At 38.8% G+C, this 11,946-nt stretch overlaps 3 protein-coding genes across 3 annotated transcripts; 2 read left to right on the top strand and 1 right to left on the bottom strand.

Annotated features, from left to right (window-relative positions):
* Positions 1–851: 851 nt before the first annotated feature.
* Positions 852–2,027, top strand: EAE98_000212 (uncharacterized protein; the record flags this gene model as incomplete). The annotated part of the gene is made up of 6 exons (XM_038947830.1): positions 852–942; positions 990–1,038; positions 1,090–1,155; positions 1,210–1,352; positions 1,405–1,696; positions 1,748–2,027. The coding sequence occupies 6 exons, from the start codon at positions 852–854 to the stop codon at positions 2,025–2,027; spliced, it is 921 nt and encodes a 306-aa protein (XP_038815507.1).
* Positions 2,028–2,278: 251 nt separating this feature from the next.
* Positions 2,279–3,361, bottom strand: EAE98_000211 (uncharacterized protein; the record flags this gene model as incomplete). The annotated part of the gene is made up of 2 exons (XM_038947829.1): positions 2,279–3,081; positions 3,190–3,361. The coding sequence occupies 2 exons, from the start codon at positions 3,359–3,361 to the stop codon at positions 2,279–2,281; spliced, it is 975 nt and encodes a 324-aa protein (XP_038815506.1).
* Positions 3,362–4,837: 1,476 nt separating this feature from the next.
* On the top strand, positions 4,838–5,890 carry EAE98_000210 (uncharacterized protein; the record flags this gene model as incomplete). Its single annotated transcript, XM_038947828.1, has 1 exon — positions 4,838–5,890. The coding sequence occupies one exon, from the start codon at positions 4,838–4,840 to the stop codon at positions 5,888–5,890; it is 1,053 nt and encodes a 350-aa protein (XP_038815505.1).
* Between the last annotated feature and the right edge of the window lie 6,056 nt (positions 5,891–11,946).

Below are 11,946 nucleotides of genomic sequence, written 5' to 3'. Positions count from 1 at the left end.
CATTCTTCAAAACGCTGCAGACTCTTTCCATGCTTGGGTGAAATCTACAAGTAGTCAAGAACATTAAATCTTCCAGAATTACTCTTCCAAGTTCCTATTTTCGTGAAACCACTAGTCGTGCAGCTTTAAATTCTATAGTAAATTTTGCTCACATCGACTGTTTTGTGAAACGGCGTTAAAAGATATGTATGCCTGTAAGCACAACCACGAATTGCATGAATGGATCTTAAGGTTAGTAAATTGCGATCAATTTGTCGTTCAGTAATTAAAAGATTGGCATCCATGCATCCGTGACTCGGTATTTGGGCATAGGACTCAGACATTCAATTCGCAAGGACCATAAGCAGAGTGCATTAGCTCGGACTTGGCATATCCCTAATGGTGCTAAGTGCAGCGCTAAGCAATGGCCCTGGGAAGAGAACCCGCTGGATATCGAGCAGTCTGCTTAATAAGAAAAAAGGTATTAGCTAAGAAGATTTTGAGTGTGCATGGAAACCGCCAGTAAATGGAAATGCAGTGATACATATGCGTGTGTTACTAGTATGATATCATGGAGCAGATGTCTTGGCATTTTCTATTTCGTTGGGGAAATTTTCTAGATCACGTGGATTGCATCATCGTAAGCAAGCTGCAGAGTCGGAAGTAGTATATTAATCGCGGATGTAAGTAAACTAGTGGTCGGTATGGTAGGGATGCACACTTCATAAGTGGTATATATGCATCGACATCTGCCCCGATCTTTCGCTGACTTTTACAAAAATCTCAAGTCTGAGTTCTCCTTCTTCGACGTCACAGTTTTTTGAAAATAAGTCCACTTCAACGTGTCTCCACGCTGCCCGCTTTCATCAGACATGGAAGGCTACAAACTTTCTGCCCCGGTAGATTGCACGAGAACACTTGACACAGGAAGTTTGAAAGGAAAGACTGCTGTCATTACTGGAGGTGAGAGGGAATATCGTTTATAAGTAGAATGTGCTGACTAAGTGCAGGTGCAAATGGAATCGGAGAAGCATATACAAGGGCACTCTCTGCTGCAGGGTAGGTGGCTATTCGTAAAGTGACATAAAGTTTTTAACATGATCAAAATAGCGTCAACGTATGCATCGGGGACATGGACTCCAAAGGTGGTTCGAAGTTGACATCGGAGCTTGAGAAGTAAGATTGTGTACCCTATCTTTTATTTTGGATCTTATGCTAATTTCACTAAAGCGCCAAATTTGTGAAGTGTGATGTGACCATTTGGGAAGATCAGCGCCGTCTTTTCACTGAAGCTGCATCTTTCACGGGAAAGGTGGATTATGTTATCGCCAACGCAGGCATCTGTGCTCCTGATGAAGTCTTTACTTTCGCAGGTAATCAATGGATTATCTTCGCCGCCAACACTCAGCTAACTAAAATGTGAAGGCAAAGGCCAGGAACCCACAGAACCAAATCTGAAAACAATCGATGTCAACTTGAAAGGGACATTGTACACCACAAAACTGGCTCTTCACTACTTTATAGAACAAAATGGAGAGAAGCCATCGCCTCAGCAAGAGGATAAATGCTTAGTGCTGATCGGATCTGGGGCAGCATTTCTGGACTGTCTTAGAGGACCTGTATATCCGAGCACAAAATGGCCTGCGCGAGGTATTATGCATTCTCTGCGAAGAACAGCATTCTACCATGGCAGCAGAGTTAATGTCATCTCTCCCTGGTACTCAAATCTCCAATGAACTCGGACTTCCTGTTGCTAATCTGATGATAGGTACGTCAAGACATCGATATTATCTGCAGAAGCTTTCGCGCACGTGGAGAAGTGCGGGGTACAATTCGCGGAAGCAGAAGATGCAGCAAATGCTCTTTTGCGAATCCTCTCTGATCGAACAATTAATGGCAAATCACTGTTCGTCTCGGCGAGAAAGTGGGCACCAGCAGGGTATCTAGACTTGGACGTTGATGATTACCCTGGGAATGAGCTGATCCAGGAAATTCAGGTGGATCAGATGAAAGCAGCTCCTGTGGACAAAGGCTTGTTTCTGCCGTAGGGTAGATTGTGAATCTCGAGATTGCCGGCGTACTGTAACTTTAAATTTCTCTGATTTGATGACTGGCCTTGGAGCGGTACAAATGATGTAAATATTCCCCACCCATATTTTGTACTAAAGGGGCTTCTGGTAGGTCTGTATTCAATGCTTGAAGTGCGTTGATGGAGGGAGAATTGCAATTGAACCGTCGCGTTTTGCCTTTTCCCAAATTTGAGGGAGACATAGCCCACAATTAATGCTCTACGCCAAAGTTAAGAATGCACTCTTTCAGAAACCGTGATATCAAAATACAGCTCCTCTTCGCCGCGTTGACCCCTCCAGAAATTTGTTGAGTATAAGAGCTCTCGGCAACCTCTCAACATCCAAGGCCACTTTTCAGCAAACTCTGTGGTCACCTCCCAACTGGATGGATCCCAAGGACTGCCCCAAACGATAAGACCACTCCTCTCAGACGGAGCATGACACACTTCAACCAGATCATGGCAAAGATCGTCGTCATCAAAATCTTCACCTTTGCTTAACATGTTATCACGTAATTCCGGAAAAGGAAACAGATCCAAATAAGGATGATGGGAGACTTGACGTTGAAGTGCGGTTGGGCAAAGACTGGTTGGGTGACTCGTGTCCCAAACGAGTGGGGTGTTTTGGTAAAATGGTGAAATTGCATCTGCCGTCAACCAGTCAAGATTGAACCCCAGAGAAATCATGTTGCTAAACAAAGCACGAAAGACGTTGAACTGAACCAGAGTAAGGAGGAGGTCAGCGCGGGGAGAGCTGGTCATGCGCTGACGAGAAATGAAATGCTCAACTTGTCTAATAATACATTGAACCTGTGGGGGCGTCAGGTCTGATGAAAGTAAATTTTGTTTGTAATTGTATTCAGTAAATGGCCCCGGGGAAGTGGCGTCTGCAGGATCCTCGGGTTGCTTCCGTTGTTTGATGGCTTCGAGGAGAGCACTCAAGTGTGGGTCAATTTCCGGTTCCAATGGTTCCTTCTCTTCCATAACCAGGCTTGCAGGGGCTGATTGCATGCTCAATAATTTTTGTCGTCTCCCTAAGAAACATAAGAATATAAACATGATTTAGAGCCACTCATTCGATGTTATTCGGCCGAGGTCAGGATGTTAATGCACAAGGAAATCTGTTTGGCTATCGAGCTTACTATAAAGTCTTTGATGCAGCCGATTCTGACGTTTCCTTCGCTCAGCAGCATTTGTACTGCCTGTCCAGTCATCTTCCGCGAAACGGACTTCTGCTTGCTGTGGCATCCGTCCCAACAGCACGCTTCCGACCAGTTCTCCACCTTCTTCTGGACGACTCGCATTGTTTTCCATGTTGAGCAGGCAAAATACTTGATAGTCAGCGAGATTGAGATTGTTGAAATTAAGCAATATAGATTTTGTTGAGGAGTTTTATTGAACTTAATGGAAAACTTGCATGAGCGAACAACTCGTTTTTAATTTTGGTAACTGCAATCGATGGTTTTGTGATTGGGATCATGAATCACTACTGCTCCCATTCCCCGCTCTTTAGCTCCTTGACAGCCGAAAGTTAAAAAGGTGCTAGTCGCTGCGACACGTGCCCGGTAATATCACGGTTGATTACTAATCAGTTCAACTTCAATCGGAATGATAGTTTTAAGAGCTACCTACTCGAGCCACTGTCATCATTATTATCATCATTACTGCCGTCATTCTAATAATTTGCTTATAATAACTCAATCCTGGTGTTTTATCTCCCAATTCTTGATTGGTTATTTGATTGAATAACAGCCTTTACAGAGGCTCGTGTTGTTGAAGTCAAGGTAAGGTTTTGTTTGCCTATCTATCATGCCGAGCGTGCCAAGTATAATTTAGCAGCACTAATGCAGACTGCTTACGCCCCACCGGAGAGTCTACCGACAGAGGTTCTATATATGGTAAGCGAGCCGGCAAGTGAGCTTCCAGATGTACGACGCAATCATCAAGTACCTCCAGCAGTACCGAAATCTCGATTTGTCATATTGCATGCCGTGGGTAGCACAGCCTTAGACTCGGCGTGACTGTTAATATCCCCTCTCAGGGGATGTGTGATCGGGGCTTCTACGGAATAAATTAGTTAGGGGGGGATAATACTAGTTTTTTACCCTCGGGTACGCTGAGATTTGGGATAATATCATCTGCTATTGAACGAACCCGGTTTCAGTACGGTAAAACAGCTGAGATCTATTGCCTCTCCGCCCGATCGGTGTGAACAATGTTTGAATTATGCACAGTATGAGGTCGTCGCTAGTCCAGGTGAGTTCGTCCTGATCTTCAGATGAGCATACACATGTTTCAGAAGCTTTAGCTACAGCAGCTACTAGGAAAATGTTTATACTATTCCCTAAGTAGCTCATGGATCGATCGAGATCATTAGTTTTGGGGTGAACTGACAGGTGTACTAGATATGATTATTCTCGAAGCTCGTCATAATTTAAACGTTTCTTGGCAAGCAAGCAATACCAGCGGATCTAGGGACTATTAACCCACAAATAAAGGCTTGCAACCAATTGCAGTTGTTTCTTAGATGGCTGAAGGTCAATAGGAACACGCGTCCTGCAGCACCTTGAAGAGGCAGTGTATCTTTAATTCCTTGAAGAAAACTTATAGCATTGCATGAAATTACTCATGACGTAGCATACGTCAAGCAAGTTATGGCAATGAAAGGATTTGTTACTGGGCTCATCAACTATAAGAACAGCGACATGTCGCTTCGTCACAGTCTATCTTGTCACTCACATCCACAGGAAGCTTCATTTTCAGACATAATTCGAAGAAAACAGTGTCATCATGAAGACAGGCGTCAGTATTGCCTCACTCAGCGTCACTGTTGCGAATATTTCGCTCACAATGGCACAGAACATGTCTTACGGGGCCGACAACTGGTACCGCAGCGATCAGGTGACTGTTCAGCCGATCAACTTCCTGACCCAATTTCGAACTTCCGTCGCGGGGAACATCTTCATTCGCAACGATCTTGCTCGCAACAACCAGACCGCCAGTACGCCTGCAATTGTCGTCGGTCACCCAATGGGTGCGGTAAAGGAACAGAGTTCCAACCTCTATGCCACGAAGATGGCTGAGCAGGGCTTTGTGACCATCTCTCTCGATCTCCCATTCTGGGGCTCTAGCGAGGGCGAGCCAATGAACACCGTGTCGCCAGACTTCTACGCCGAGGCTTTCAGCGCGGCAGTGGACTATCTAGGCACACAGGCATTTGTTGATCGCGAGCGGATCGGCGCGATTGGTGTTTGTGGCAGCGGTTCATTTGTTATCAGCGCCGCCAAAATCGATTCCCGCATCAAGGCCATCGCCACATCGAGTATGTACGACATGGGATCAGTATCCCGCAACGGACTTCGTCATGCCCAGACTGTTGAGCAGCGCAAAGAAATGATTTCACGTGCATCAGAGCAGCGTTGGGCCGAGGTTGACGGGGCAGAGGTCGCAGTCACTGGCGGCACACCTAACGTGCTCACCAATGAGTCAACCCCCATTGACCGCGAGTTTTATGACTACTATCGCACCTCGCGTGGTGAGTTCACGCCACCCACAACAACGCCAAACCTCACCACCCATCCTACCGTCGCAAGTCAAACTAAGTTCTTGAATTTCTATCCCTTCAACGATATCGAAACCATCTCCCCACGCGCGATGCTCTTCATCTCGGGTGACCAGGCACACTCTCGCGAGTTCAGCGAGGATGCCTATGCGCGTGCTGGCTTGCCAAAGGAGTTAGTCTGGATTCCAGGCGCAGGACACGTCGATCTTTACGACCGCGTCGAGCTAATTCCCTTCCCCAAGCTCACCGAATTTTTCCAGCAAAATCTTGCCGCGAACTAAGCGGTCAGGGAGTGATTCTTTTGTTCTCTTCTCCCATGAGATAAAAAAACGCATCAGGATAGATTATACGGGGAGTTCGAGTATCGTCATGGAAGCAGAAGTGAGTCAATCGGAGGTGTATTGCTGGGATGCGTATTGGGGCTGGGTTGTGGTATAGTGGAGATTTCTAGATTTAAAATATTCATTTCTTTTTTGACGGCAAAAATGAGCCCTTACATAATCTTAGTTGCTTTAAAATAGACAGATATAGTCTCAAGAATTGCGCTTTTGTGACATGCCGTGATAATCTTCTCTATCCACAGGTTTCTCCTCTTCTCTTGTCACGGAGTTTTGATCATGACCCCATACGATGTCATTAATATCTGCGCTTTCGGCAACAACAGAGCCTCAGCATTTTAAATGAATTCTTGGCATGATAGGTGCGGATAAAGCTCAAATAGGACTAAAAGAATCCCGTAGGACCAAAACTTCAGAACTTGTGGAAATTTCTTCTTAGGCCATTTCAAGGTCAACTCACGCTCACACAGATTTAACCAGAACTTACAATAAAATCTCGATTTTCCCACCAACTTACGTTCAGTCATTCACTCGATCAATACAAACACATTTCCAATAATCGAATTCTCTTATATTAATCAGATATCATAATCAGTATTCTGGTGATACTAGAATTCGTTGGTGACTAAAAATGTGAAAAATATTATTTTTCGGGTAATTGAGCATCATCGTATTCAAGCCCAGGGAAGTTCAAAAAACAACACGAAGCGAGTTTGAATAGAGGTAAGCAAACTAGAATACGTTAGTTCATCTTACTCTGCTACATTTCCCACCACAGGCGCTGTTGTAGACGCTCATAAGTCAAGCAAATCCAATGCATAAATCATGTATCGAAAACATTCACTCCATTCAAACAAGAATTTTTTGTGTAGATAGGTATATATGAACTACCCATCGCGTTCATGGCTGCTTGTGTGTCTATCGAAGTAAAATGGAGACAAGATTCCTATTTGCGAGAGCGAGTGTCTTTGGACAAAGGGAAGATTAAGCAGTGGATAGTACGGGGTCTGTAAGAGTTCTTGGTCATTTAATTTTAGGGCAAAAAAATTGAGTCGACAAGTTTAAAGTTGGGTATGTCGTTGCCGTTGCTGTTGCTGTTTGTGGGATGAAAAATGGAGGATAAGATGGTGGTTTGGTGGATCGCTGAATGGATTTTGATAAATCATCTTTTGATCAATTGTGGACTGGGTAATGAGTTACCCAATGGCTCTTTTAGAACCAGTGGGTTTTATTGCGTTCCGAAAAAGAAAGTTTGAAAACCACTCATTGTGAGCACTGGCTGTAGAAGCGAGGAGCTTGTAATACTTTGCCGTAGAAGGACTGAGTTAACGGAGTACAGATCATTCTCATAACCTTTAATTGAAGGGTGAGCTCAGCTGTTATAGAGTGCATGTAGAAACTAACAGACATGCATGCGCATACGAGAGTTCGCACCGTGATTGATGTGTCTGATCCGTGACAGGGCCAAAATTATCACGTGATTCATTAAGCGACAAATAACACAATCATAGATAGTTCAACTCTCTATTATTTACAAGAATATGGCGTGGTCAATGCATACAGGACTTGAGACTCAAAGAGGGCTGACTCAGGGGTGACAGAACGCACTGTGTGCTCCTTCTCTTCCATCCAGTGCTCGCAACCGGTGGGTTTCGTACCTTCCTTCACTATACTCAGCTTAAACCATTAGTCCAAAACAAGCGGTTGGTTCATTTGTAATCCAAACTATTGATTAATTACAATCACATTCTAGATCTTATTGATAGAGGTCAAATAAATTACAATGAGAAAGCTAAGAACAAATCAGAGCCTTATAGATGTCTCCATCTCTTTCACAATAAAAGGTCGCTTACCTAGTTCAAGCTAGTCTTAGACCAAGGTTAGCATGATGAGTAATCACATATGTATTTGATGTATGTTACAACTAATGATATGGTGACCCATTCCACTAACGAAGCTTTCAGCCAAAAATCGACCCAAACAATCAGTCATGGGTCACCATTCTCTACCGCTCGACTCAAACCAACTCAAGATTCACCCAATCTAACCTCATCACTCTACCCACCCATTACGAGCACTACTCACATCCTCACTTTCGATCATTTGAATCTCGATTACACGATTCAGATTTACATGATTGATAATCATATAATTAGATATATAGCCAATCAGAATCATTGTAATGCATAATCAGCTTGCTGAAGCTTGAGTCGTTTCATGTGATTTTAGAGTTTGCTGTAGATGTATGAAGGCTCGCATTATAATGACTACTGTTTTCAGACTATTGAATCAAGAAAGGTATGTCTCTTGATGACTAATGCTAAGCCAGCGTACATGGAGACAGTGAATCCATTCAACCGATCTCAATCAAGTTATTGGAAATATAGAATGGTTATATATCATGCTGTGAAACTATTCCTAGTCTAATCATCGCTTTTCGACAAGCATAGCAACTTTTACAGCAGACTCCATAAAGATATATACAGGATACGTTTGAATGAACATGATAATCATATGTCAATAATCAATCTTAACGAAAATGTAATAAAATAAATGTATCAAAATCTCAAATTTGTGTGTCAGGGTTGCATTTGACCAGAGGCTAAGGAGGAGGGTGTGATTACAGTCTCTCTTTGTAGATTAGCTCTTCTTTCTTCATAGTTTACAAAAATCAATGAACTTGTTCGATCCCTACGATTTTTCGATACCTCACCTTGTGACAGAGTAAAACTATCACACATTGTATTGTCACTCGTCGAATAGGTTTCTCGAAAAGCCTGTGTTTACAGCATAGTCCTTGCTTCTTCCCAACAAAAGTGATTTCAATTCCGACCCCGTTTTTTCTTGGCGAAGGTGATTCTGATTCACGAGGATACGAAGTCAAAAAGAGGGAAGAGTATCAAGGGGTCATGTGACCAAAAACTAAGAAGGAGAATATATAGTTTCTCTTCGCAGATTAGCTCTTCTAATCTTATAGTTTACAGCAATCAATGAAACTGTTTGAACCATATGGTTCTTTAATACCTCACTCCATGACATTGTACATGCGTATGTACTCCAAACCCAACTCATTTCAACCTAAACTTGATTCAAGTTTTTTCTATTCTTCCTGATACATATCTTCAAGCTTTTCATATCATATATTGATTATCAACGATGGACACATGGATAGTTTAGTACAAACACTTTTACGGACTTTCATAGGAATCTGCAGTTCAAGTCTCTAAAGAGACGAAGAAACCTCAGAGTACCCGGAAAAGTTTTTACTACTACTAATACCAGGGATGAGCACCCGGTCAGACTTACCCGAATAGATCCGAGTATGCTTTTTGGGTATTTTTATGGATATCTATTTTGCTACATATTATAGGGTGGGGTGAAACCTCTATGAACTGCTTTTGAATGTGAGTATACCTCCGAGTATAATTGTATGATATTCATGTGATCTTTTGAGCTTGACTCAATCAATTATTGGATTACAGAATCATATGATTTGCTTGTATGACATTTTCTGGATTGTTGATATGATTGAGAATGATTTAATCCTAGACATTAATGAGACGAATATATGGTAAATCAAATGATATATGTTCTAAATAGTCTAGACAATCAGTTTTTCTTCTTCTTTCGTATTCTCCGGGTTCTCGTCCAGCTAGCTATATGCCTTTCTTTAGGGTAGAATGAATAGAACTTCGTACTAATTTTATTGCTTTAAGATGAGCATAGATGACGTATTACCTATGAACCTGGGTCCTAATTGTCAATATTATTGTCAATATTGTACTCTGTGCCAAGAGCTAGATGTGCACGGAAAGAACCAATCTTTATATTTGAGTCTAGCCCTCTCCCTAAGTATACTACAGTAGTCTACTGACTTAAGGTGTCAAGGTGTGCGGGGAACTAGGGCAAGTAATGAAATATAGAATTCTGTGAGGACTAAAAGAAATCCTTCGGATTCCTGAACTGATATAGCTACACTCAATTTCATAACTAGCTTTCAAAGAAAAAAGCACTTTTTCAATATCATTTAATTGAACTTTTGAAATTGAAAATTCAATTCGATCAATACAATTCCAAATTGAAAAAACTTTGTATTATAATATAGATCTTAATTGATGAAATTTATAAATAAAATTTGAATAAAATTGATCAAAAATTTATTGAATTAAAAATAATTGAATGAAATAATGATTTTTGTATAGTTTTTAGACTTTTGAACTTTCGAAAATTGAATTTTCATTCAACTACTTTCAATTCAATAAATTTTGAATCGAAATTATTTATATTTTATTTATCAATTCTATTAATTAAGATCTATATTATAATATAAAGTTTTTTTTAATTTAGAATTGTATTAATCGAATTGAAAACAATTAAATTATTTTCATATAGGATTTAGTATAAAATTAATTAGATTAAAAAAAGTTATATTTTGAAAGCTAGTTATAAAATTAAACATAGTAGTTAGCTAGTATTATATAATCTAAAGAGCGTTGCTCCTTTACATAAGGTTATTTATCTACTTTAATTTAAATATAGTTATTTCAGATATATCTTAAAAAATATAATTCTTATAATTAATAAAGGAAGCTAGCTTAATGAGTATTAGTAAGAGCTTTATTTAGCGTTAGAATTCTTATTATTATCGTTATCTAACTAGAATATATAATTCTATTAATATTTAAATAAGTAGTAAAATAAAAAAAATATATCTAAAAAAATAAAAAAAATAAAATGAAAAAATGAAAAAATGAAAAAATGAAAAAATGAAAAAATCAAAAAATCAAAAAATCAAAAAATCAAAAAATCAAAAAATCAAAAAATCAAAAAATCAAATTAAAAACATTAGATAATATATCAGACTGATTCTAAAATGAGATAATAAGATATTAAATAAAAGAAATCGTTTTAAGTAAAATTATTCATATGATATACTATACTATACTTTATACTATACTACTCTATAGAGTATTATATTAAAAATAGAATACTCTAATTCTCTATTTAAAGTATAATAAATGAAGTATATAATTTGAATTGAACTTTACTCTCTAACAATATACTTATATTTAAAATCAAATTATTATAGAAATCAAATAATATAAACTAATATTTTCTAGATGATTACTATTAGTAATTTATAATATATTAATCTTAATATAAGTTAACGTCTAGAGTACTAGAATAGGTACTAGAATAGATATCAATATTATATCGAATTATCAATTTAGATGTAATTATATTTTCGACTATTATTTATAGATGAGAACTATAATTCAGATGTATGTTATCAACTATATATCTATATTATATTATTTTCTTTAAGAGAAATTGAGCTATATATAATATGTAAGACTTATAACAATTATATACTATAAGCTAGTAAACCTTAAAGAATAAAATATATATTAAATGATACTTTTTTAATCATAGACTATAGTCTAAGAAGTTAATAAAAATATTTTTATATATCGATCTTAATACAATATCTTAGTTATAGTTAGATGAGAGTAATCTAATTGTACAATTTAAGTATATATAATAAACAAAGAAGAATAGATTAATTTTAGCTTAAAGTAAAGGAAGAGATTGTAAATCTAAAGCGATTATAAGAATTAAATACTATAGACTAATTTCATTAAGACAATAGCTATTGTTTTAGAGTCTGATCTGATTAATATTGGTTCTCAGCTTTAGAAATAAGATGAGTAACGATCAAAACATCTCGAAATGAATGTGAATTTTGATTTTTTATAAGACGAGATCAATGTCATTATACAACTGGAGTATATACAATGATGTTCATCCTCTAATTAGGAATTACGAATAACTCTTCTCGGAGAGAAAGAACAGGAAAACCCCGGAAAAGACAGGACTAGTTCCGGAAAAGTACCGGAAAAAATGATTCACCTTAATGTACTTTATAGATAATTGTAGTTTCGGAGAGTGTCTAATGAAGAATAGAACTATTCTATAAGTGCTTTACATCTGTATCTTCA

Source organism: Botrytis deweyae (genome assembly GCF_014898535.1).
Source record: "Botrytis deweyae strain B1 chromosome Unknown BDEW_001, whole genome shotgun sequence".
NCBI classification, from domain to species: domain Eukaryota; kingdom Fungi; phylum Ascomycota; class Leotiomycetes; order Helotiales; family Sclerotiniaceae; genus Botrytis; species Botrytis deweyae.
Note: the sequence above shows the minus strand (reverse complement) of the source record. Positions and strands in the feature narration are given on the sequence as shown.